Below are 24,978 nucleotides of genomic sequence, written 5' to 3' on the forward strand. Positions count from 1 at the left end.
TTCAATGTTTTATTTATATTTACTGATTCCATCTATCAAATATCAAGTTTAAAAAAAATATCATTTTTATATAAAATTTTTTTTATTAATGAATCCAGAGTATTGACACTGAATTTATAACAAACTATTAGAATATACATATCTCTTCATTATTTAAATATAAATTTGGGTTATGAGAGGATTTTATGTTAATTTGACTGTTTCCTTTAGTTATATGATAAATATCGATATTTATTGTCAAAAATAAATCATTCAATTTTGATAAAAATATGATCGGTAAATGATATTTGGCATTTTTGCCAAAATTGTTCTTTCAGTGCATTTTAATCGTCGCAGCCAAAATGGGAAATAGCTCAAGTAAAAGCAAACCAAATACTGAACAATCATTTCATTATTCTTCAACCAAGCTTATGCAATATTTAATATCTCTTGAAAAAATTATTTTTGATTTAACTGAAGAAAACATTATCGAATCTGTTGGTGCAACCATGAAACTGCTGAATAATGATGATACATCACCTTATTCAAATTTAATTCTCAGTCGAATTATATATTCATCAATTCTTTCACAAATGAAAGATTTAAATTTGTATATTGATTTTATAAAACAAATTGAAATCAAAGAAAAAGAATTAAACAAAAATGAAAATGAATTATTTAATAGATTTAAAGATTTTCTCTTAGATATTAACTCTCAAGAATCATATTTTATTCTTGAAAAAATGATTGAAATGAATTTAATTTCATCGAATTCAGTTAAGAACAAAAAAACTTTTTATTTTGCGCATCATTTTGCAAATGAACAACCAAATATTTTACAATATCTTTACAACTCTTATAAATATCACAATGAAAGCTATGAGGAGCTTAAAATAAATGATTTTGAGCTTCATAAGAAATATGTTAAAGAAGGTGTTAATCCAAATGAAATCTCAAAAATAATTCGAAATGATGAAATAGAAAAACTTCAAGAAATATCATCACAAAGTGATTTTGATTTTAAACAAACAATTAAACCATCACTTTATGAAAGATGTTCTTTTATTAATAATTATGCTTCATTAATCGATTATGCAGCATTTTTTGGCTCAATTGAATGTTTTAAATATTTATTATTGAATGGTGCAAATGTAAGTAAAACAGGTAAATATGCAGTTGCAGGTGGAAATGAAGAAATTATTCATTTATGTGAACAAAATCATTCATCATTTGAAGATGCATATGAAGCAGCGATTCAATTTCATCGAAATGATGTTTTTCATTATCTTTATGATAATAAAGTTTTAGAAATTAAAAATTCTGTTACTAAACTTATTGAATTATTTTTAACCAACAAATTTATGAATTATGAAATACCCTGATGTCTTTCCAATTCGCGATTTTTACGACCGTTAAAAACCGTTTCTCTCAATATGAATACTTTCTGTCTGAAAGAAAATTAATGAATAAATGTTTTATTCATAGATTGACCAAGACTCTTGGATTATATTGGGTTGCAGGTGTTCCCATGCCCAAACCATGCATTGTGCTGCTTGTAATTTGGTAAATTTTTTTTCATTGTTTTGATTGTACTCTTTTCGAAACAGATAACGTGCTGTAGCCTTCAAACACCCGAAGACCCTTCGATCTAATGGTTGAAATTCATCAGTCATACCGGGTGGTTTGAAATATAATTTAATCTTCAGAGTTTCTGCCAAATCGATAATTGATTGACATTTGTGGGCTTTATATGAGTCAAGTAACAAATGTATAGGATCTTCGTCATTGAAGTGTTGCCGGAGGAACAGTAAATACTCATAAAACGTTTCCTCAGTGGTCCATCTGTTTTCTGAGTGGGTGGACATGTGAGGTGAAACATCACTAATTTGTGTTGTTTCTACAAGATCAGTCTTTCCTTTTGCTATAAAGTAAAGGGGAATTTTGTTTCCATCTGAACGTATGCTCGCCAGGACAGTTATCGATGCCTTCGGTGAAGAATTTAAGTTGATCGATATTCCATCAGATCCTTTTTCTGCCCAAGTTACCATACCATTTGGAAAACACTTCCAGCATGTTTCATCCACATTGACAATTCTACTATGATCAACAGAAGTAAGAAGGTTTTGTATTGTATCGATCCAATTAGATTTTTCTTTATCAGTCACATTTGGTCTCCTTTTAAGATGTAAAACCATAGAAGAGAGATGGTTTCTCTTCTTAAAATCTGCGATAAATTGGTGTGAAACTAAAAAATCTTTCATTTCTTTAAAATTAGTTATATCTTGATATTTTGTTAGATATGCATTCATAGCGATTATTATGAAGTCTTCATTTAAATACAAAACCTGGTTGTAAAGAACAACTGACAATAAAATCCTTAATCGATTGTTATTCTATGTCTGTAAATATCCTATGACCACTTCCATGATCATTATTCCATGGTCTCCAAGCAGGATTATGCTTTAATTTATCTTTCCAGGATCTTAATGTGGAATCAGGAATTTTACTTGTTTGTGCAATCTTAGAAATTCTTGGGTATCCTCTTGAAATTTGAGTTATAACACATTCGAGCATTGGCCTTTTTTTGTAGTCTTTATGGGGTTTTCCTGGAAATATATTGCTGTGCATTGTGGCCACACTAGGCCGTTTACTATTTTTTGAATACTATAAACGGTCGTAAAAATCGCGAATTGGAAAGACATCAGGGTATTTGACTTTTTACTTGAACAAGAAATAATTGATATCAATGCTAAAGTTATTTTTTTAATCTAAATAGAATTTTTTTCAATAATTTTGGATTTCAAAATAATATTTGGAAATTATTTTAAACATTTGAAACAGTTTTTATTTTGGCATCTAAAAATGGTTATGCAGAAATAGCTAAAATACTTCTTGAACAAAAAGGAATTGATATTAATGCTAAAGATCTTTTTTTGTTTGATTTAATATTTATTTTATTAATTTGATATTACAAAATAATATTTGAAAATTATCTAAATTATTTAAAACAGCACTTATGGAAGCATCTAAATTTGGTTATACAGAAATAGTTAAATTACTTCTTGAACAAGAAGGAATTGATATTAATGCTAAAGATTTTTATTTGTTTAAAATAAAATTTATTTTTATCTTTTCTTATTTCAAAATAATATACGGAAATTATTTCATTCATTTTGCACAGCATTGATGTTAGCATCAGTGAATGATAATATAGAAATAGTAAAATTACTTCTTGAACAAGAAGGAATCGATATCAATGCAAAAAATATTAATAAGTTTTATTTAATATTTGTTTTTTATATTTGACTTTCCTAAATAATATATGAAAATTATATAAAATATTTGAAACAGCACTTCAAGGAGCTTTTTCAGTTGGTAGACAGAGAATAGTTAAAATACTTCTTGAACAAAAAGGAATTGATGTTAATTCTAAGGATATTTGTTCATTATATTTAAATTATATTTTAATAATTTTATATTTCAAAGCAATATATGGTATTTATTTAATAAAATTCAAACAGTACTTATGATTGCAACTTTAAGAGATAATATAGAAATAGTTAAATTACTTCTTGAGCATGATGATATTGATCTTAATATTAAAGATATTTATTTGTTTTATTTAATATTTATTTATCCTATTTAAAATATATTTTAATAAATCTATGTTACATAATATTATATGGAAATTATTCAAAATATTTTGGACAGCACTTTTATATGCATCTGATAGAGGTAACTTAGAACTAGTCAAAACACTTCTTGAGTAAAAAAGAATTGATATTAATTCTAAAGATATTTAATATTTTGATATGATATTTATTTTAAAAGCTTTATGTTTAAAAAGAATAATTGGAAAATGTTTAAAATATTTGATACAGCACTTATGATAGCAACTAGAAATGGTCACAAAAATATAGTTCAAATACTTCTTGAACAAGAAGGAATTGATATTAATGTCAAAAATATTAATTTGTTTTGGTTAGTGTTAATTTTAATGATTTTTAGACTCAACATAATGTTTGAAGATTATTCAAATTATTTTGTACAGCACTTATAATTGCATTCGAAAAAGGTCATATAGAAATAGCTAAAATACTTCTTGAACATAAAGGAATAGATATAAATGCCAAAGATATGAATTTACTTTATTTAATAATTATTTTAATAATTTGATATTTCAAAATCATGTTTGGAAATTATTTCGAATATTTCGAACAGCACTTGTATGGGCATCTGGGTGCGCTAAAGGAACCGCCCGCAATTGAAAGGAATTGAACATATCGGATTTTCCCGATAGGTTTTGTTCGATTTTTAATCGGCAAAAGGTAATTCCTCGTTGTAAAAAAACGATGGGAAATTTCAATGAAAATAATTCAATTAAAAATGCTTAACATTTATGACAATGATTTTTGTGTGGATATGGTATGTGTCATGGTGATTTTCAATAGTATGTGTCAAAATGTTATCAAATATTGTCAGAATAAATGTATTACACTCAAAAAGTATTAGAACAAACGAATCACATTCAAAAAGTGTCAGAATAAATGAAACACAATCAAAAGTGTCAGAATAAATGATTCACATTCAAAAAATATAGGAATAAATGGATTTAAATTTCCAAGCAATAAGCAGTCTTATAAGTCAAGGATTTCATCCTCTATATATTACTCAAATTACAGGTGCATCTTTTCCTCGCACAGAGATCGTTACTTGCAAAAAATGCCAGAAATATATGAAATTTAACATACAAAATATGAATTTTAGATGTACAAATCGATTATGTTTCACAACAATTCATGCTTATTCTCCTTTCCCTTTTGAATCAGTTAAAGCTGATATCAATAAAATTTTATTTATATTCGTTTGCTTTTGTGCCGATTTTTCGATTCACACTACCCACGAGGTTGTCGGAATGTCAATGCCAACAATTATTCATTGGTTTGACATCTTCCGACAAGAAATGATAAGAAAAAATTTAAATGAAATGACAAGCAATCCTTTAAAAGATCATGTGCAGATCGACGAAAGCGTTTTTACAAAACGTAAAAACCATGTGGGAAGAATTGTCCCACAACAATGTATATTTGGAGGTTGCGATGGGAACAAAGGAGGAAGAGATTATTTTTTTCCTGTTCCAAACAGGAAGAAAGAAACTCTCCAACTTATTATTAAATTAATGATTGCTCCTTCATCACTTATTGTAAGTGATGAATGGAAATCATATTCTTATTTAAATAAAGATTCTTATTCTCATTTAACAGTAAATCATTCTCAGAACTTTGTGGATCCTCAAACTTTAGCACATACACAACGAATCGAATCTTTATGGGCTGCGGCAAAACTTTGGCGAAGAAAAAAAGGTTACTCAGATAAAAATAAATTATCTGATTACCTTCACGAATTTTGTTTTAGGGTCAATCATTAAAGAGATTTCGGATATATTTGGAAAAATCTTTTCAGATAAAATTAAACATTAATTAGAAATTATTTTTTTTATTTATTTTATTATTATTATTATTATTATTATTATTATTATTATTATTATTATTATTATTATTATTATTATTATTATTATTATTATTATTATTATTATTATTATTATTATTATTATTATTATTATTATTATTATTATTATTATTATTATTATTATTATTATTATTATTATTATTATTATTATTATTATTATTATTATTATTATTATTATTATTATTATTATTATTATTATTATTATTATTATTATTATTATTATTATTATTATTATTATTATTATTATTATTATTATTATTATTATTATTATTATTATTATTATTATTATTATTATTATTATTATTATTATTATTATTATTATTATTATTATTATTATTATTATTATTATTATTATTATTATTATTATTATTATTATTATTATTATTATTATTATTATTATTATTATTATTATTATTATTATTATTATTATTATTATTATTATTATTATTATTATTATTATTATTATTATTATTATTATTATTATTATTATTATTATTATTATTATTATTATTATTATTATTATTATTATTATTATTATTATTATTATTATTATTATTATTATTATTATTATTATTATTATTATTATTATTATTATTATTATTATTATTATTATTATTATTATTATTATTATTATTATTATTATTATTATTATTATTATTATTATTATTATTATTATTATTATTATTATTATTATTATTATTATTATTATTATTATTATTATTATTATTATTATTATTATTATTATTATTATTATTATTATTATTATTATTATTATTATTATTATTATTATTATTATTATTATTATTATTATTATTATTATTATTATTATTATTATTATTATTATTATTATTATTATTATTATTATTATTATTATTATTATTATTATTATTATTATTATTATTATTATTATTATTATTATTATTATTATTATTATTATTATTATTATTATTATTATTATTATTATTATTAAAAAAAGGATGTAACAATAGGTTTACTTAAAATTCTGAATTTTCAAAGAAGGAATATCATAATAAAGAAATCTTTCATTTGATTTATATAATTTGATATTTGATTTAATGAAAATTATCTCTCATGTATTTTTATTTATATATATTTATGATTAATAATATGATTAACACAATATGATTAATAATATGATTAACACAATATGATTAATAATAAACAAGATACGATTCATTTATTCTGACAATATTTGATAACATTTTGACACATACTATTGAAAATCACCATGACACATACCATATCCACACAAAAATCATTGTCATAAATGTTAAGCATTTTTAATTGAATTATTTTCATTGAAATTTCCCATCGTTATTTTACAACGAGGAATTACCTTTTGCCGATTAAAAATCGAACAAAACCTATCGGGAAAATCCGATATGTTCAATTCCTTTCAATTGCGGGCGGTTTATTAGCGCACCCGGGCATCTCTAAGGGGAAACACAGAAATTGTTAAATTACTTCTTGAACAAGAAGGAATAGATATTAATACCAAAAATTTTCCATTTTATTTAGAGTTATCTTTTAATCTATTAAGCGTTATTGTACCGATCGTCGACGATAGATAAACGTTCTCATTGAGAAGATCGAATGAAAAAAAATTGATCAAAATCATATTCATCATCATTAGGATCGTCATGATGAACACTATTTTCACTGTCTATGGGCAACACAAAATCATGATGTCGAAAACCTTTCTTCCTCAAATAATTCCATCTGTTTTTCAAGTACAGGCCTGAACGCCCAGGAAAATATTTTGCCAACTCATCCCAGTATTTCCCACATTTATTAACCAAATTCATCAATTGTTCAGTCTCTTCGGGAGTGAAAGGTTTCTTGTTTTTTAAGTTAGGTCTTAAGTGATATACATATCTTTCTCTACACTGCTTACCAGACCTTTTTAATTGAGCAGCAATCAGATACCATTTGACTTCACCGTACTTTTTTACGTGTTGAATAAGTTTATTATCATCTTCTCGATTCCATCTTCCTTTGGTAATTACTGGGTTAAGCACCTTGCTCCATCTTTCTGAGATTTGTTTTTTTGTTTTGTTTTTAAACAAAGGATTTATAAGTAAAGCTGCAAAATCAGGAACATCTTTTTTACTCATATATTCCTTAAGTGCCTCATCTTGTTCTGGTGTCCATTTATTTGGTGGTGAGTTTTCTCTTGATCGTATTCTCCTTAGATCAGATTGTTCTTTTTTCATAATAATATTTTTGTGAAATATATTTTGACGCTCCGGCATTTATATTAAACCGCCGCCATTCAAAACCAAATCATGTCAGAATATGCAAATATTTTGCACTTAACAAATGCCAAATATCACATCAAAACAAACGGTCAAATGCAAAATGAAGAAAAAGAAAACTTCAGATTAAATTATTTGCCAGTTATTGTTTATTTATTTAGCACTTGGCGATGATTTGTTCTGAGACAGCGAGTAATTCTGGAGCAGCATGGCCGATTGTTTCAGAGAGGTACTTGGTGTTATCTTGTGCGAGGACCTTAACGCGTGCTGGGTCGATCTTCATAACAGCTTCGAATTGTTCCTTAGTGTAGTCGAGTCCGTCCCAGTCGATATCTTCGTAAGCTGGGATGTAGCCGAGTGGTGATTCGACAGCGTGTCCTGTGCCTTCGACGCGGCGGATCATCCAAGCGAGAACGCGTGCGTTGTCACCATATCCTGGCCAGAGGAACTTGCCGTCTGCTGACTTGCGGAACCAGTTAACGTGGAAGACTGCTGGAACTTTGCCCTTTGTGATCTTCTCCATTTCGAGGTAGTGCTTGAAGTAGTCACCCATGTGGTAGCCGCAGAATGGAAGCATGGCGAATGGGTCACGACGGAGTGCGCCGACTTGACCTTCAGCAGCTGCTGTTTGTTCTGAACCAACTGTAGCACCGAGGTAAACGCCGTGTGCCCAGCTTGTGGCTTGGAAGACAAGTGGGATATCGTTCATACGACGGCCACCATAGATGAAGATGCTGATTGGAACACCTTCTGGATTTTCCCATTCTGGGTCGATGCATGGGCAGTTGTGTGCTGGGGCTGTGAAACGTGAGTTTGGATGTGCTGCAAGACGTCCGCAGTCTGGTGTCCAGTCGTTACCTTGCCAGTCGATAAGATGTGCTGGCTTTTCTTTGGTCATACCTTCCCACCAAACATCGCCATCATCAGTGAGGGCAACGTTTGTGAAGATTGTGTTGTTAGCGCATGAGTCAAGTGCGTTTGGATTTGTTTCGCGGGCTGTACCTGGGGCAACACCGAAGAAACCATTTTCTGGGTTGATAGCACGAAGTTGGCCTGTTGCATCTGGTTTGATCCATGCGATATCATCACCAACTGTGGTAACCTTCCATCCCTTGTTACGGAGGGCTTCTGGTGGGATAAGCATGGCTAAGTTTGTCTTACCGCATGCTGATGGGAAGGCTGCTGTGATGTATTTCTTGTTGCCTTCTGGTGTTTGGATACCAAGGATAAGCATATGTTCGGCGAGCCAACCTTCATCTTTACCAAGTTTGGAACCAATACGAAGGGCAAAGCATTTCTTACCAAGAAGTGCATTACCACCATAGCCTGAGCCGAAGGACCAGATTTGACGGGTTTCTGGGAAGTGTGTGATGTATGTGTTTTCTGGATTGCATGGCCAAGCAACATCCTTAACGCCTTCCTTGAGTGGCATACCAACGGAGTGGACGCATGGGATGAATTCGTTATCCTTTTCGATGCATTCGAGAACCTTTGGTGAAACGCGGGTCATGATACGCATGTTGACAACAACATAAGCTGAGTCGGTGATTTCGATACCGTTCTTGGCAATGTTAGAACCGATTGGACCCATTGAGAATGGAATGACATACATTGTACGACCTTCCATGCATCCATCATAGAGAGCTGTAAGTCTCTTTTGCATGTCAGCTGGTGCTTCCCAGTTGTTTGTTGGTCCAGCGTCTTCTTGCTTTTCGGAGCAGATGAATGTACGTTTTTCAACACGTGCAACATCACGTGGATCAGAGCGGAAAAGATAGCAGCCTGGGCGCTTCTCTTGGTTGAGTTTGATGGCTGTGCCTTTGGCAACCATTTCATCGAATAACTTCTTGGCTTCTTCTTCGCTTCCATCACACCATTGAACGTTCTTTGGTTTGCAAAGTTCAGTCCAGTGGTTGACAAAGTCAATGACCTTTTGGCAAGTTGTATGTTGAGACATACGAAATAAGTGATTTGACCACTCCTTTCTTTGATCAAGGATTTGAAGCACTTTTAATCGCGCCCTCAGAATTAGTGGTTCTAACCAATTCAAATTTTTTTTACAACAAATATTCAAAATGGTGACCAAAGTAACCGCTGTTTTCAAAGAATTTTTGAGAAGCGGTGATCTGACGAAACAACCCCTTACAAATTGAATGGTCGTAAAATTACATTTTGAAATAAACAACCGTCGTCATAAAATGAGAATTTTTGGGCGAAATCAGCGGATAAATTTATTCTTGGATGGCTAGTACCTTATTTGCATTGAAGTGGGGTTCGGTAGGACAGGCTGAAGTGAAATTACACTGTTTTTTCGCGATGATAAAAAGTTGCAGAATTATCACCTCCCACATCGTAGCGGTTTTTTGAATGCTCACTCGACCATACCGATCAATTTCAACACAATTCTAATTAGCGTTGGTGATAAGTATTCAATCAGAGCAAAACAGTTCGAAACTACTTTTGATCGTTTTAAACAGAAACTTTCAAAAAGTTGGATTGGGCCTTTACAGGTTTCATTTTGCCTTATCCATATAAAAATTCATCTTTTCTAGAAAAGCAATTATTATCTATTAAGAAAATGAATAGCGCATGGAATTTAGTAAAAGAGCTTATGGTTATTTTGTTTTGAAAAACAAGCATTCCAATTTCTATCATTTACATAATGAATTTTTTAATCTGTATTTGGAATAATAATTTTTCAAAGTTATTTAAACTTAATTCGATATGTTCTCTTGTATTTTTAAAATCAAAAAATAAAAATAAATTTTAGTACATTTTAATTTAAATCTCTTCAAACGCATGCAAAAAACATGGAATTAAAAATCCAATAAAAAGAAACAAAAATGGTAAAAAACATCCACGATCAGGCTTCGGTTCTTTCCATCCATTATGAACATAAGATCCGCCAAAATAAAAAAACATACCCAAGGCTACCGAAGAACAAACAGCAGAAAATATTTTCTGGAATTTGCTATTGATGTTAATTGGAACAGCAATTAAAATAGGCTCTATTAAATCTGCAATCAATGATAATGTCCAAAAAATATAATTGGGTATTGGCATTATAAGCATAAGTTTTGACATAGAATATGTTTCAAAAAGTTTCAGAAAAGGTTGAATACAATAATACGAATTAAATTCATCTATTGATGATAATGTAGTCAATAACAAGCCATCAGAAATGAATAACAAAACCATGGATATGTAAAAAAGGATGTATTGGATACTATCTTTGAGGACAAATTGAGAATCATTTTTACTTGCATTATCTTGATTGTCATGACTTAACAATGATTGTGTGGAAATTTCAGGTTCAGGATTTTGGATTGCAAGATTGTCGCGAATGAAATTGAAAAGTGTTAAAAATGTAAAAACAAATATAGATATTAGCATTGAAAAAGGATATTGACTATATTGATTGATATGCTCTGAAGAAGGTGCTAATCTTACAATGCTAATTGATAAAAGAAATCCACCAATAAACAAACTATTTAAATCTGAATATTTAGATTCTTTGACAAAAAAAAATCCAAAAATTGAACCTAAAACACCTTCAACAAGAGAGGCTGCAGCATATATTATTTTTGCCCAAGTTAAATTAATTCCCATTTTTTATAAATGCCAGAGAGTTTTTAAGGCACCCCCATTAAAATTATATGTCATTTTAGACTCAACAAAATTAAATGCAAAAAATGTTTAGTTTTCGCGGCGTTTTTTGGGTTTGATTTCCCCGCCAAAAACATCATTTTTCTAAATGCCAGCAAAGAAAGGTGTTAAGAAGACAGCCACAAAGACAGCAGTTGATGGAGAACGTGCTCATCCAAAGACAAGATCAAGTCGTGCAGGACTTCAATTCCCAGTTGGTCGTTTACATCGTTTCCTTCGTGAAGGTCGTTATGGAGATCGTGTTGGTGCAGGCGCTCCAGTCTTCATGGCAGCAGTTCTTGAATATCTTACAGTCGAAGTTCTCGAACTTGCTGGAAATGCAGCTCGTGATAACAAGAAGACTAGAATTTCACCACGTCATATTATGCTTGCAATTCGGAATGATGAAGAATTGAATCAACTTCTTTCCAACATTACAATTGCATCAGCAGGTGTTGTTCCACATATCCACAAGGTTCTTCTTGGCCAAACTAAGAAGAAGGAAGAATAAATAAATAAGTATTTTGTTTAACATTTCTATGTTTTTAATAAATCAATTTTTTTGTTGATGTTGACTTATTCATCAAAAATAAAGGTATTCAGCTTCTTTTGTTTTATGAAAAACTTTAGTTAATCTTAAAAAATTAATCAAAACTTATTATATCCAATTATTTTTACTTAGAAACAAAAAAATTATTTATATTCTTATCGATCATTACTTTTTTCTTTTTGTCTACTTGCACTTTCCTTATTTGCAGATTTATATTTTTTCATTTTTAATTCAGCTTCCAATTTTACAATTTTTGCTTCTTCTTTTTCTAAATTAAATGATAACATTCTATTTAAATCTCTTAGATTTGTTATTTCGAATTGTTGTTGACTTATTTTTTCCAAATATTGTTTTTCATGATTCTCTTTCTCGTTAATTTTTACTTGATAAATTTGTTCAACTTGAGAAACTGATTTTGCTTTTTTTCTTTTATAATCTTTTTGTATTTGAGTTAATTTATTTTGATAATCATTTGAAATCTGATCTATTTGACTTTGTAATTCAATCATTTGTTGGTATATTTTCTTTGTTTTCTTTTTGTAATTATTTAATTTTGTATTAAGTTCTTTTTCTTTTGCTTCAAGAGCAGATATCTTTTCATTTAGTTTTACAATTTCATTTTGTTTTTCTTCAATTATTATATCTTTTTGTATTAAATCTTTCTTTTTTTCATTATTTTCTTTTCTGATTGAGTTTATTTCTGTTTGACTTTCATTTATTTTTTGATTAAAAATTTGAGATTCTGTTTCATATTTTGAATTAAGAGTTTCATAATTTTGTTCTAACAAAGTAAAATCTGATGAAACTTTACTTTGTTCTTCTTTTATTTCCTTGATAATTTCTTCTTTTTGAGATAAAACTAACTTATGATGTTTTTCAAGATTATTAATTGTTTCAATTTGATCTTTTATTCTCTTTTCTTGTAACTTTACATATTTTTTCAGTTGTTTGTTTTGTTGAACAGTTTCAATTGTTTCTGTTTCTTGACGAGAAAGCATTTCTTGAATCTCCTTAAGCTCTATAACTAATTGTTGATTTTCATGTTGTGTTGTATTGATTTTTTCGATGTATGCTTTTTTAATTTTTTTTAGTTTTGAATGGAGTTGTTGATTTACATTTTGATTTTCTATATTAATTTTATTTTGTTTCTTAATGAGTTGGAAAAGAGAATCCAAATCTTTGACATCAGGATATCCAGATTGATTAATGCTTTGGAAAAATTTATTCAAATTTCCGGAAATCTTTCTATGTTTAAGTAAAGATTGTCTAAGGGAGATGTTAATTGATAATTCTGATTTAAACATATCAAATAGTGTATTTAAGACGGCTATTGAAGCTGTTTCTTGAGTAGGTTTATTATTTAATTTGGAAATAAATTCTTCAATATTCTTCGATTCTTTCAAAATGGCATCTTGAAGTTCCGAAATTTCTGTATCTGAGAGAGAATAATTAACATTTGATTTGAGGAACGAATCTCCTTGGATTTCTGATTCCATGAACAGATTAAGAATTGGCGGCAAAAAGTGGTACCCGTTTAAAACCCCGTTAAACAAACGAATTTTGTACACCCTAAATTTGAGATGTGTTTTGATAGTTTTACGAAAAACAGTAAATAAAAGTGATAACAGAATGACAAAATCCTAAATTGTTTTTCTAATAAAAGGACACTTCTTCTTCATATGCTATCTACATAGCAATATAAATTTCTAATGATTTTTCTACAAATTCCATGATTTTGAGAAATGTGACCCATAACATGTTCTGCATTTTCGAGTGTTATTTGTTGAAATATAAAAAGATAATAATAAATCTTCGTCTTTTGGTCATTTTGCCATTTACGTGTCCCTTTCAACGGAGATCACACATTGCACAAACTTAACCGTTTCACATATCCACTTTTTGATATAAATGATAGGAAATGAAGTGTATTTTTTGTCAAATATTTACTTCAATTTTTATTTTGATTTATTTTTACTTAAGCCAGAAATTTTAACGCTTCGTTTAGTGTCTAAGAAAACAGAGCAGAGACGTTATTATAATAATTATGATGAGATATTAGATAAAGTTTAGCAATGCTATGATGTAAGGCAAAAAGATTTGTTCGATTTTCGATGACACTTTTATTTCAAAAAATGAGCGGTTATCTCATGTATAAGAAAAGTTTTATCAAAAAGTTTCAAATATCTGAAGCTTAGATGGAAAAAGAGCAACTTTTCGAACAACTCACGACACTTTCAAGGGGATTTTTAACGAATTCTAAAGACCCTCTTCATGATTATTATACTCATGAATACGAAAAACTCAGGACGCATATTAATTTAATTGTAGCTTTGAAAATCAAGTTCAAAGATGCATTTTCTTTCAATTACACAGAAATAAATGTTACCATAAAGCGGTCATGTCAACATCCAGCAAATAAAATCTCTACACAATTTTTATCTACTAGAATTGCAATCCCAATATTAAGTGCCATACCTCCAACAGCTGAAGAAATGGAAGACATCCTTACCTTTGCAGGTGCTGTCATTTATTTCAGTGAACTTCGAGAAATAGCTGCTCAATTATTTAACATTCTTCTTAAGGCGCAACCAGCCAAAACGACCGAACACCTTTGCAAGAACATAACACAAACATTGAACGTACAACAACAGTCGACAAAATTAAGCAATTATATATCACTTTTAAGTTTATTAGATTTTGGTGATAATAGTGAAGCTATTGTAAAAATAATCTCACTTTTATTACCACGCGCTTCATCATATCTTAGTAATAAGGATTGTGCCGCACTTTTTACAGCTTCAATAATTCAACCTCTTGTATATTCTGAATTTGAAATTGACTCATCAGTATGCAAAGAATGGTATGACGAAATCAAGATAAGTAGGTCCAAACATGTTAAAGATAAAGATATTTTGAAAAGATTAATTTCTCTTTCAATAGCAGTCCATAGTTCATCCTTACTTGCTAAATGTGGCAAACACATACCTATTTTATCCGAAGGATTCAAATTCCCTGAATTAACTCGACCAATTCTTCATTTAGTATATCGAATATTATCTACCAAAGAAGAGAAAATTGTCAAAGATCATCCAATTGAAGCTGTAATTAATCGTCTTCCTGTCTCAACCCTTGCATATCCACAACTTATGTGCAAAGTATTAGAACAATTTGCAGCAGTCAAAGAAATTAATGAACAAGCACATTTTGAAGCACTCTCCAAATCCGACTTCTACGAATGTCTTATCTATCATAAAAACATTACTGACACTATGCGGAAGAACTTGATTTCACGTTCAATTCAAACATCAAGATTTGACATTCTTGCAAAAGTTGTCAACGGCAAGACGATAGAGTCGGTTATTCCATATTTTTGTGAACTTTTACAAAACGGGTTTTCGACGCATAAACTTGTCAAACATATTACAAAAGATCCAAAGAACATTGTGACATCGATTGATGTTATATTCAACAAAGTTCATTTATTTAATGATCGTCAAGCAGTTCATGTATTGATCTTTTTAACTGAATTAATATTATATGTCCGAAACTTAATTGAAGAAAATGAATCAGATAAATTGAAAGAAATAATTTTGAACATTAATATAATGCAATGTAATGTATTAACCTTTTTGTTCTTAATGTCAGCAAGTGAAACAATTATATTATTAGCAGAACGATTTGCACAATCATTATATGAATTATATATTTATGTTGTTGAAGATTATGAAACTAAAAACATCTTTGAAATACCAATCTATAAATATATATCAACATATCCAATCGAGAATTTCAAGAAGATATTTTATCTTCCACAAGAATATTATGTTCATAATTTTGATCCATCTAATAATACTATACCTAATTCAACATTTTTCATATTACTTAGAGATCCGAATTATTGTTATTTCTTATATCAATTGTTTTTAGAAGTATATCAAAAATCGGAGAAATTTAAAGAAGAAATTAACAAGAAATTTGCTGATCCTAAAACTGAGTTTTTACCTATTAAATGTTATGGTATTGTATCAGGTTATTATACTGAATATATACCAATTATTGAACAATTAATACAACATAATCATGCAACAACTATATATTCAATTGTATTTGCGAATGAGAATTATTTAGAAGAAATTGTTAATCAAATTTCGATATCAACAAAATTAACAAATTCCGAAAAATTAATTATATATCGAACACTTATCCAAAAATTGGATTCAATGAATGAACAAACTAAGACTAATATGAAAATATATAAACAAATTATAGATATATTATTAAATGATTCAACAATAATCAAAGAATTCATTTCGACATTAAAGCCTTCGATTCCAGCATTAAATTATATATTAACATTAACTAAATGTTTACATAGACTTAAAAATTATCAACATAATGAAATTAATGATATTTATAATTCGATCATTGAAGTTATTGAAACTAAATCGAATGAATTAGAAACAATAAAAATTGTAGAAACAAATTCAACTGATAACGAAAATAATAATAACAATAAAGAAACAACTGAAATAGAGTCATTAGAAACTAAAGATATATCATTATCACATGTAATATTTGCATTATTTATTGAACTTTCATGCGCTTTAGCAAATTCTGATTCAGGGTTTGACTTAAAGAAATGTTTCTTCACATTAAATAAGATAATTCATAATATATCTATACCAATCTGTATTGAACAACTTGAATCATTATTTGCAATTGCATCTAAACAACAATTTGTGTTTGTCGAATGTATTAATTCTATACAACTTACTACATTTGAGAATTGTTATATTGTTGGCTATTTCGCTATTAAGAATTATGAACTTATTAAAACTGATAGTCATTTAGCATTATCTATAGCGTTAGCATTAGTTACAGATAATTGTATCTTCCCTAATTGTACTGACTTATTAACACTTTTAAGTCAAATACAATGGACATCAAGTTCAAAGCCTTCTTTATCTAGACGTAGATCAGCAGCACGAGTTCGAAAGATACCAACAGCACAACAACGTACGCCAGAACCAGCAGCGAATTCTAATCAAATACCGAAAGAAAATGCGTCACGTTTTATTGCAGGTACAGTTTTGAACTTAACTGATGTCTTTATCAAAGTTGTTGTCTCGATAATATGTTCACCAGGTATTACACCAGAATTATGTGAAAAGTTTGTACAAGTATTAATGCCATGGATTAAGAACCTTAAGTTAACATCATCATCAAAGTTTCGATATTTGTTTGATCCATTCTTCTCTAATAATTGTACTGAACATGTTCATTATTATATTATGAGGACTATTTTCCCAATATTTGTTGATTCACAAGAAATGATCTTAAATGAATTCTTTAGACATAATTGCAAATCAAATGATTACTTAATATTTTATCAATTCACTGATTCGAAAGATAAATTAATACAATTTTTAGAATCTAAAATTTTACGATTACAAAAAGTCCAATTCTTTATGCAAGTATTACGACATTTACAATATTTAGGATCTGAAGAAATTACTGATTCCAAACTTTTAGCATTAATGTATCCATTCTTTGATAATGAAGATGAAAGTATAATGAAATGTGTAACTAACATATTAGAAAAATGTGGTACTGATAAACCATCATTAAAAGAAATCTTTGAGAAAAAAGGCGAAGAATTCGAAAATGAATTTTTATTAAATGTTATATCATTTTTAGGATATAAAATGGATACAAATGTATCGAATATCTTATTTAATTATGCTAAAGAACGTGCGAAACAATTCACAATCGAACATATGAATCAATATATTAATACAATGAAAAGAAAGAAATGTCATTTACAACTTCTTACACAACATTTCTTAAGTTTGTATACATTAATTAATGAAGATATTAAACCAATAATTTATGAATTCGCAAAATTCTTAATCCAAACTGATCATAACGAAATATCGAAGTTAGCTTTCGATATATTAAAAGAAAAAGATGGCAATGATAACTTAATCTTACAATGTATTATTAGAGGAACTTTAACTTTCGATGAAATTGAACCTTATGTTAAGCTTGAAAACTTAAAGAAAAATTACGTCTTTTGGTATAAAATGTATAAAGATATGGAAATTAATGAAGAAGAATTCCCTGAAGTTGATGATTTATATTGCGCAGTGAAATACGGTAGCGAAGAACTGTTGCAAAAAATCGGTAATATAATTCCTGATTTAATTAACAAAGGATTTAGAATACAATACTTGTTGAACTATTTGTTCGATATAGATAACTTGAACATATCGAAAATAGCGCCAATATTCATCGCAATACCGCCTCAAATTTACTCGTTCCCGAAGACTGGACTGGAGAAGCCAGACTTGACAATTAAGTTGAATATTGTCTTGATTAAGTCAAGAGAATACAGAGACTTCATTCATAAGTTTCAAATAAATTAAACTTGAATTAACTCTTGATTAAGATAATTTTTCACATTGTGTGACATCTCTAATAATGGAATCGATTCATATTCATATTTCATATTGTGTGACATCTTTCATGATGAAATCGATTCATATTCATATTTCATATTGTGTGACATCTCTAATAATGGAATCGATTCATATTCATATTTCATATTGTGTGACATCTCTAATAATGGAATCGATTCATATTCATATTTCATATTGTGTGACATTTCTAATAATGGAATCGATTCATATTCATATTTCATATTGTGTGACATTTCTAATAATGGAATCGATTCATATTCATATTCCACATTGTGTGACATCTTTTATAATAAATTGAATCATGTTAGTGTGAACTTAACAAGGAGGACTCTTCGAAAAATCAGTTTCCTACGGAAGAAAAGCTATGATTGTTTCACCTGTTGGAAACATTGAAGAAAACTACACACAGGAACAGGCATTTCATCATATGATGAAATCATGTTTTCAGGAATGTTTGGAAAATTCATTGCTGGTGGTATCACTCCAATTAAACCATACTCAATCTTTGAAACAATGATTATGCCACCTGAAAAATGCCTATGAATTGAAGAAATTCAAGGAAATGTTGATGACGATCGAAACCAGGAAAATTATCAAAATCCCGTGGGTTGCACAAGCAAAGGAAGGAATGCCAGATTCTGCTGTTCTTGTAGCAGAACAGAAATTTTGATATCAAAAGCCATAAGTAAAAGATCTATTATAACTTTCTTTTTTAGTGATATTTTTTGATTTATTCCAAGATGACCAATTTGGTACTTAAAATTATTTTATGGATAAATATCAACTACAGCAAAAACACTTTTCGATGTGCTTTTAAAAGTCGAAAAATATTATGGAAATATGAAAGCATTAAAATTCATACCTAAAACGAAGAAAATATTATTGAACATGATAATTATCTAATTGCATAACACCGATAAACAACGAAATGTGATATGAAAAATAAATCGGTGTAACTAGCTATTATGTTTTGCTTGCTTTTTTTCCTCGCAAAAATATTAAACACGAAGGAATATTCAATGCCAGCAGATACCGAAAGCGTAGATAACAAATGGATTGAAATGGCATCAATAAAAAATAATAGAGGTCACACCAAAAAAACAATTCCTCTTGATGATCACAATAACGATGAAGAACAGGCAATACCCATAAAAAGAAAGCGCATTAAAGAACTCGAACCATTAAAAAAATCAAAATTTAATTTTTATAATGATGAAAGTGAAACCAATGAAAACGAAAGCAATCTCGAAGAAATACTCAGAAAGAAGGCTTTTGATTTCAAACCAAGAAAGAGACAAATTGGAGAAGAAGATCCAAGTGACATCATCAACAAAATCAAAACGCAAAAATTTAAAAACGATGAAATAGCAAAATTTCTGAAAATGCAAGAACGAAAAAGACGTAAAGATAAGAGGATGCTCAGAAATTCATTATTAAAAAATCGAAATATTAGCGAAGATGAATCCAAAAAAGATAAATTTATAAATGACGTTATAGGGGAAAATGAAGGAGAAAATGAAAAAGAAGATAATATTCGTAGAAAAGGCAGATTTGTAAGAAAAGACGATAAAGAAAATGACACTTTTGTAGTAAAGAATGAAATTAATAAGGAAAATAAAGAAGAAAATGAAAATGAAGATAACATCAGTGGTAAAGATGCAATTGGAAAAGATGATGACAATGAAAGCAATGAAAAAGATGATAACGCTACTAGTAAAGATGATTATGGCAGAGATGCAATTGGAAAAGATGACGAAGGAAAAGATGATAAAATTTATGAAAAGATTGATAAAGAAAAAGAACAAAAAATAAAAGAAAAATATGGAAATGAATTAAATAAGGAAGAAGATAATAAGCAAGATAATGATGACAATGATAGTAATGAAAAAGAAGATAATGTTATAAGTAAAGATGATTATGGCAGAGACTCAATTGGAAAAGATGACGAAGGAAAAGATGATAAAATTTATGAAAAGATTGATAAAGAAAAAGAACAAAAAATTAAAGAAAAGCATGAAAATGAAGAAAAAGAAAATGAACTAAATAAGAAAGATAACAATAAGCAAGATGATGATGATAATGACGGATCTGATAATGTCGTTAACAAAGATGAATATGGAAGAGATGCAATTGGAAAAGATGACGAAGGAAAAGATGATGATAAAAAAAATAATGTTGTCACAGGTAAAGATGAATATGGAAGAGACGCAATTGGAAAAGATGATGAAGGAAAAGATGACATAATTAATGAAAAGATTGCAAAAGAAAAAGATACAATGAAAGATGATGAAGCTAAAGACAATGAAGAAGCTTTAGGAAATAATCTAAAAGATAAAGATGAAAATGAAATTAAAGAAGATAATGTTGTTAGCAAAGATGAATATGGAAGAGACATTATTGGAAAAGATGACGAAGAAAAGTTTAATAATAAAAAAGATGATACTGTTGCAGGTAAAGATGAATATGGAAGAGACATTACTGGAAAAGATGATGAAAAAGATGACGGCAAAGATAAGGATGATGGTGATGAAAATGAAGTTACAAAAGATAAACAAATTAGAAATTTAAAGAAGGATGAAAAAGATGAAAATAAAGAAACAAAGAAGGAAAACGATAAATATGAAGAAAATGATAAAGATAATAAAGAAGAAGAAAGTGATAAAGATAATAAAGACAAAGAAAATGAAGAAACAAAGAAAGAAAATGATAAAGAAGAAGAAAGTGATAAAGATAATAAAGACAAAGAAAATGAAGAAACAAAGAAAGAAAATGATAAAGAAGAAGAAAGTGATAAAGACAATAAAGACAAAGAAAATGAAGAAACAAAGAAAGAAAATGATAAAGAAGAAGAAAGTGATAAAGATAATAAAGACAAAGAAAATGAAGAAACAAAGAAAGAAAATGATAAATATGAAGAAAATGATAAATATGATAAAGAAGAAGAAAGTGATAAAGATAATAAAGACAAAGAAAATGAAGAAACAAAGAAAGAAAATGATAAATATGATAAAGAAGAAGAAAGTGATAAAGATAATAAAGACAAAGAAAATGAAGAAACAAAGAAAGAAAATGATAAATATGATAAAGAAGAAGAAAATGAAGAAACAAAGAAAGAAAATGATAAAGAAGAAGAAAATTTCAAAGAAAAGAAGGGTGACGATAAAGATGATGAAAATGATAAAAAAGAAGTAATTAAAATAAATAAAGAAGATGAAAAAGATAAAGATGATACAGATAAGGATGTTGAAAGCAAAGAAGAAACAGTTGAAACTAAGATAGATAATGACAAAGATGATAAAGATAAGGATGATGAAAACAAAGAAGAAAGTGTTGAAACAAAGAAAGAAGATGATAAAGATGGTGAAAGCAAGGAAGAAACCTTTGAAACAAAGAAGGATGGAGATAAAGATAAAGAAGAAGTCATCGAAACTAAGAAAGAAGATGATAAAGAAGATAAAGATAAGGATGATGAAAGCAAAGAAACAGTTGAAACTAAGAAAGAAGATGATAAAGATGGTGAAAGCAAGGAAGAAACCTTTGAAACAAAGAAGGATGGAGATAAAGATAAAGAAGAAGTCATCGAAACTAAGAAAGAAGATGATAAAGAAGACAAAGATAAGGATGATGAAAGTAAAGAAACAGTTGAAACTAAGAAAGAAGATGATAAAGAAGACAAAGATAAGGATGATGAAAGCAAAGAAACAGCAGAAACTAAGAAAGAAGATGATAAAGAAGACAAAGATAAGGATGATGAAAGCAAAGAAACAGTTGAAACTAAGAAAGAAGATGATAAAGAAGACAAAGATAAGGATGATGAAAGCAAAGAAACAGTTGAAACTAAGAAAGAAGATGATAAAGAAGACAAAGATAAGGATGATGAAAGCAAAGAAACAGTTGAAACTAAGAAAGAAGATGATAAAGAAGACAAAGATAAGGATGATGAAAGCAAAGAAACAGTTGAAACTAAGAAAGAAGATGATAAAGAAGACAAAGATAAGGATGATGAAAGCAAAGAAACAGTTGAAACTAAGAAAGAAGATGATAAAGAAGACAAAGATAAGGATGATGAAAGCAAAGAAACAGTTGAAACTAAGAAAGAAGATGATAAAGAAGACAAAGATAAGGATGATAAAAGCAAAGAAACAGTTGAAACTAAGAAAGAAGATGATAAAGATAAAGAAGAAAAAGAGGAAGAGACTATTGAAACAAAGGAAGAAGACGAAAAAGATAAAAATGATAAAGGTGATGGTAAAGCTGAATTTGGAGAAAAAAAGCAGAAAACAGACGGAAACACATTGAGCAGCACCACATCTGAATCAAGTCAATTCACTGCTATAGTGCTAGTTCTTGTTATTATCGGCTCTATTTTTATATTTGTTTATAGAAAACATAGTGTTAAGCAAATTGATCAAGAAAACGAACCACTTCTTATGAACGAAGAATTTTCATAAAATTTTAACGTTAAAATAATTTTTCCAATGCATCGATGCATTCAAATTTCAATATGCGATCGCTTTTGAGTCAAAGCGCAACTTTTTCATACCTAACGGCCCCAAAAAATGGCGGGCAAGCCATAGCTGTTATTTTGGCAACCTTTTTTGGGTTACTGCGTTCAAAAATTGATTTTTTTTGTAAACTTTATAAACGACTGCAGAGCTCACAAATTCCTACAGAAAAAGCTCGCTAAGAAAAACGATACCGATGGGTAAACCTTTTCAAAAGCTCTTTTTTCAGAGGAATTGAATAGCTGCTGGATTCCAAAACCCGTTTTGCCAACTTTTTGTACAAAAAGTTTGGCCAGGCTCATTCTGCTCATGGAAGAGGAAGTATTCTTCTTTGGAATCAACATTTCATCTTGGCCTAAATTGTTCATTCTATTGTTCGGTGCAGTTGGAATATTCGCTACCTTTCTTTTCCATGGATTTGCTCATGAAAAATTATGTTCGCCAGATTATTACGGGTTTTCAGAACCATTATTCCTGACCTTTTGTCAGCTTTTTGGCTATGCATCGCTTTCGTTTCCAACATTGTTTAAGATTATATTTGGAAAAATGAAATTAAGTACATCATTTAAGCATTACGTATTTACATCACTCTCTTTAATTGCGTCTATGCTTCTAGCCAATGTTGCTGCTCTTAGACTTAGCTATCCAACAGAGGTATTATTTAAATCATCCAAATTAATTCCTGTCATGATTGGAAACATAATTTTTCTGAAGAAAAAGCCAAAAAACACTGAAGTTATATCTGTCGTTTTCATTGTTTCTGGGCTTATTGGCATTTCTCTTGCCGATGTTCGAGGTCAAAACAGATATGATAATTTAGGTATTGTCGCTGTTCTTACATCGTTAGCATTTGATGCAATTGCTTCAAACCTAGAGGATAAAATGATGTCTTTTTATAACGCTTCTCAATCAGAATTGATATCAATAATTTATAGTCTTGGCGCTTTAATTATTGGCACGTTTGCCATTATTACAGGTCAAATGTTCAGTGGCATTCGAAGGTGCATTGAACGTCCTTCAGCCATTTTACAGTTATTATTATTTTCAATGCTCGGAGCCGTTGGAATTCAATTTGTTTATCTCATAATGAAAGTCTTCGGCTCTCTTACAACAGTTATGATCACTTCATTACGTAAAGCTCTAACTGTTTGCCTCTCATTTCTTCTCTTCAAGAATAAGCAGTTCACTCGCTGGCACCTTTTCTCTGTTCTTTTGCTTGCAGCTGGAATGCAGTGCAACATAATAAACAAGGTAACGAAGGGAAAGAAAGTTGAAGATCCTCCTGAAATACATGATGAGTTCAAAAACTCGCCTTTAATGCCAGTTGAGTTTGAAGAAGTTGGCAAGTAGCGGGAAATGTTTATAAAAATAAATGTCTATCTTGAAATAATAATTTTTTTTGATATGAAAATATGGAAAGAAAAACCAAACAGACATAGTCAAATTGTTTATCATCAAATTATGAAGAAAATAACAAAACAAAATAATATTTCATTTTTATGGTCAAAACTTGAACTATTAAGGGAAATAATATTTAATTTAGATAAAGAAAATGTTTTTAAAAATGTTTCAATAAATGATATATTTGAAATAAATTATCCATTTTCTTTTAACTTAATTATATGCCAAATTATATATACGGCATTAATGTTACCAATAAATAATTCTGAATTCTATTTAAAATTTATTAAGGAAATTCAAATTTTTGAGGAAACAAATGAAATTAAATCCAAAATTTTTGATGTTTTAAATAATTTTCTTATTCATACTCATACACCAGAATCATCATATCTTCTAGAGAAAATGATTGAACATAATTACAGTGAACCCAAATTTGAAGAAGACAATATGTTACTTTCATATCTTAAACATCGATTTAATATAAAAAATTTAAATTTAAGTTTAGTTAATACGCTCAACATCTCTAATGAAAGAAAAGAAAATTTAGAAGATCTTTCAAAAAATGATTTTGAGCTTCATAAGAAATATGTTAAACAAGGTGTTAATCCAAGTAA

At 28.7% G+C, this 24,978-nt stretch overlaps 6 protein-coding genes across 6 annotated transcripts; 4 read left to right on the forward strand and 2 right to left on the reverse strand.

Annotated features, from left to right (window-relative positions):
* Positions 1–1,454: 1,454 nt before the first annotated feature.
* On the reverse strand, positions 1,455–2,288 carry GO595_008488 (DDE superfamily endonuclease containing protein; the record flags this gene model as incomplete). Its single annotated transcript, XM_067922067.1, has 1 exon — positions 1,455–2,288. The coding sequence occupies one exon, from the start codon at positions 2,286–2,288 to the stop codon at positions 1,455–1,457; it is 834 nt and encodes a 277-aa protein (XP_067771254.1).
* Positions 2,289–7,941: 5,653 nt separating this feature from the next.
* On the reverse strand, positions 7,942–9,741 carry GO595_008489 (phosphoenolpyruvate carboxykinase; the record flags this gene model as incomplete). Its single annotated transcript, XM_067922070.1, has 1 exon — positions 7,942–9,741. One exon carries the CDS (start codon positions 9,739–9,741, stop codon positions 7,942–7,944), a length of 1,800 nt encoding a protein of 599 aa, XP_067771255.1.
* A 1,797-nt stretch (positions 9,742–11,538) lies between these two features.
* GO595_008490 (Histone H2A) lies at positions 11,539–11,940 on the forward strand (the record flags this gene model as incomplete). The annotated part of the gene is made up of 1 exon (XM_067922071.1): positions 11,539–11,940. The coding sequence occupies one exon, from the start codon at positions 11,539–11,541 to the stop codon at positions 11,938–11,940; it is 402 nt and encodes a 133-aa protein (XP_067771256.1).
* A 2,234-nt stretch (positions 11,941–14,174) lies between these two features.
* Positions 14,175–18,404, forward strand: GO595_008491 (uncharacterized protein; the record flags this gene model as incomplete). The annotated part of the gene is made up of 2 exons (XM_067922072.1): positions 14,175–15,471; positions 16,603–18,404. 2 exons carry the CDS (start codon positions 14,175–14,177, stop codon positions 18,402–18,404), a joined length of 3,099 nt encoding a protein of 1,032 aa, XP_067771257.1.
* Positions 18,405–19,423: 1,019 nt separating this feature from the next.
* GO595_008492 (uncharacterized protein) lies at positions 19,424–22,909 on the forward strand (the record flags this gene model as incomplete). The annotated part of the gene is made up of 1 exon (XM_067922073.1): positions 19,424–22,909. The coding sequence occupies one exon, from the start codon at positions 19,424–19,426 to the stop codon at positions 22,907–22,909; it is 3,486 nt and encodes a 1,161-aa protein (XP_067771258.1).
* Positions 22,910–23,272: 363 nt separating this feature from the next.
* On the forward strand, positions 23,273–24,313 carry GO595_008493 (Adenosine 3'-phospho 5'-phosphosulfate transporter 2; the record flags this gene model as incomplete). The annotated part of the gene is made up of 1 exon (XM_067922074.1): positions 23,273–24,313. One exon carries the CDS (start codon positions 23,273–23,275, stop codon positions 24,311–24,313), a length of 1,041 nt encoding a protein of 346 aa, XP_067771259.1.
* Between the last annotated feature and the right edge of the window lie 665 nt (positions 24,314–24,978).

The sequence above is a fragment of the Histomonas meleagridis genome, assembly GCF_020186115.1.
Source record: "Histomonas meleagridis strain 2922-C6/04-10x chromosome Unknown contig_68, whole genome shotgun sequence".
Taxonomy (NCBI): Eukaryota; Parabasalia; order Tritrichomonadida; family Dientamoebidae; genus Histomonas; species Histomonas meleagridis.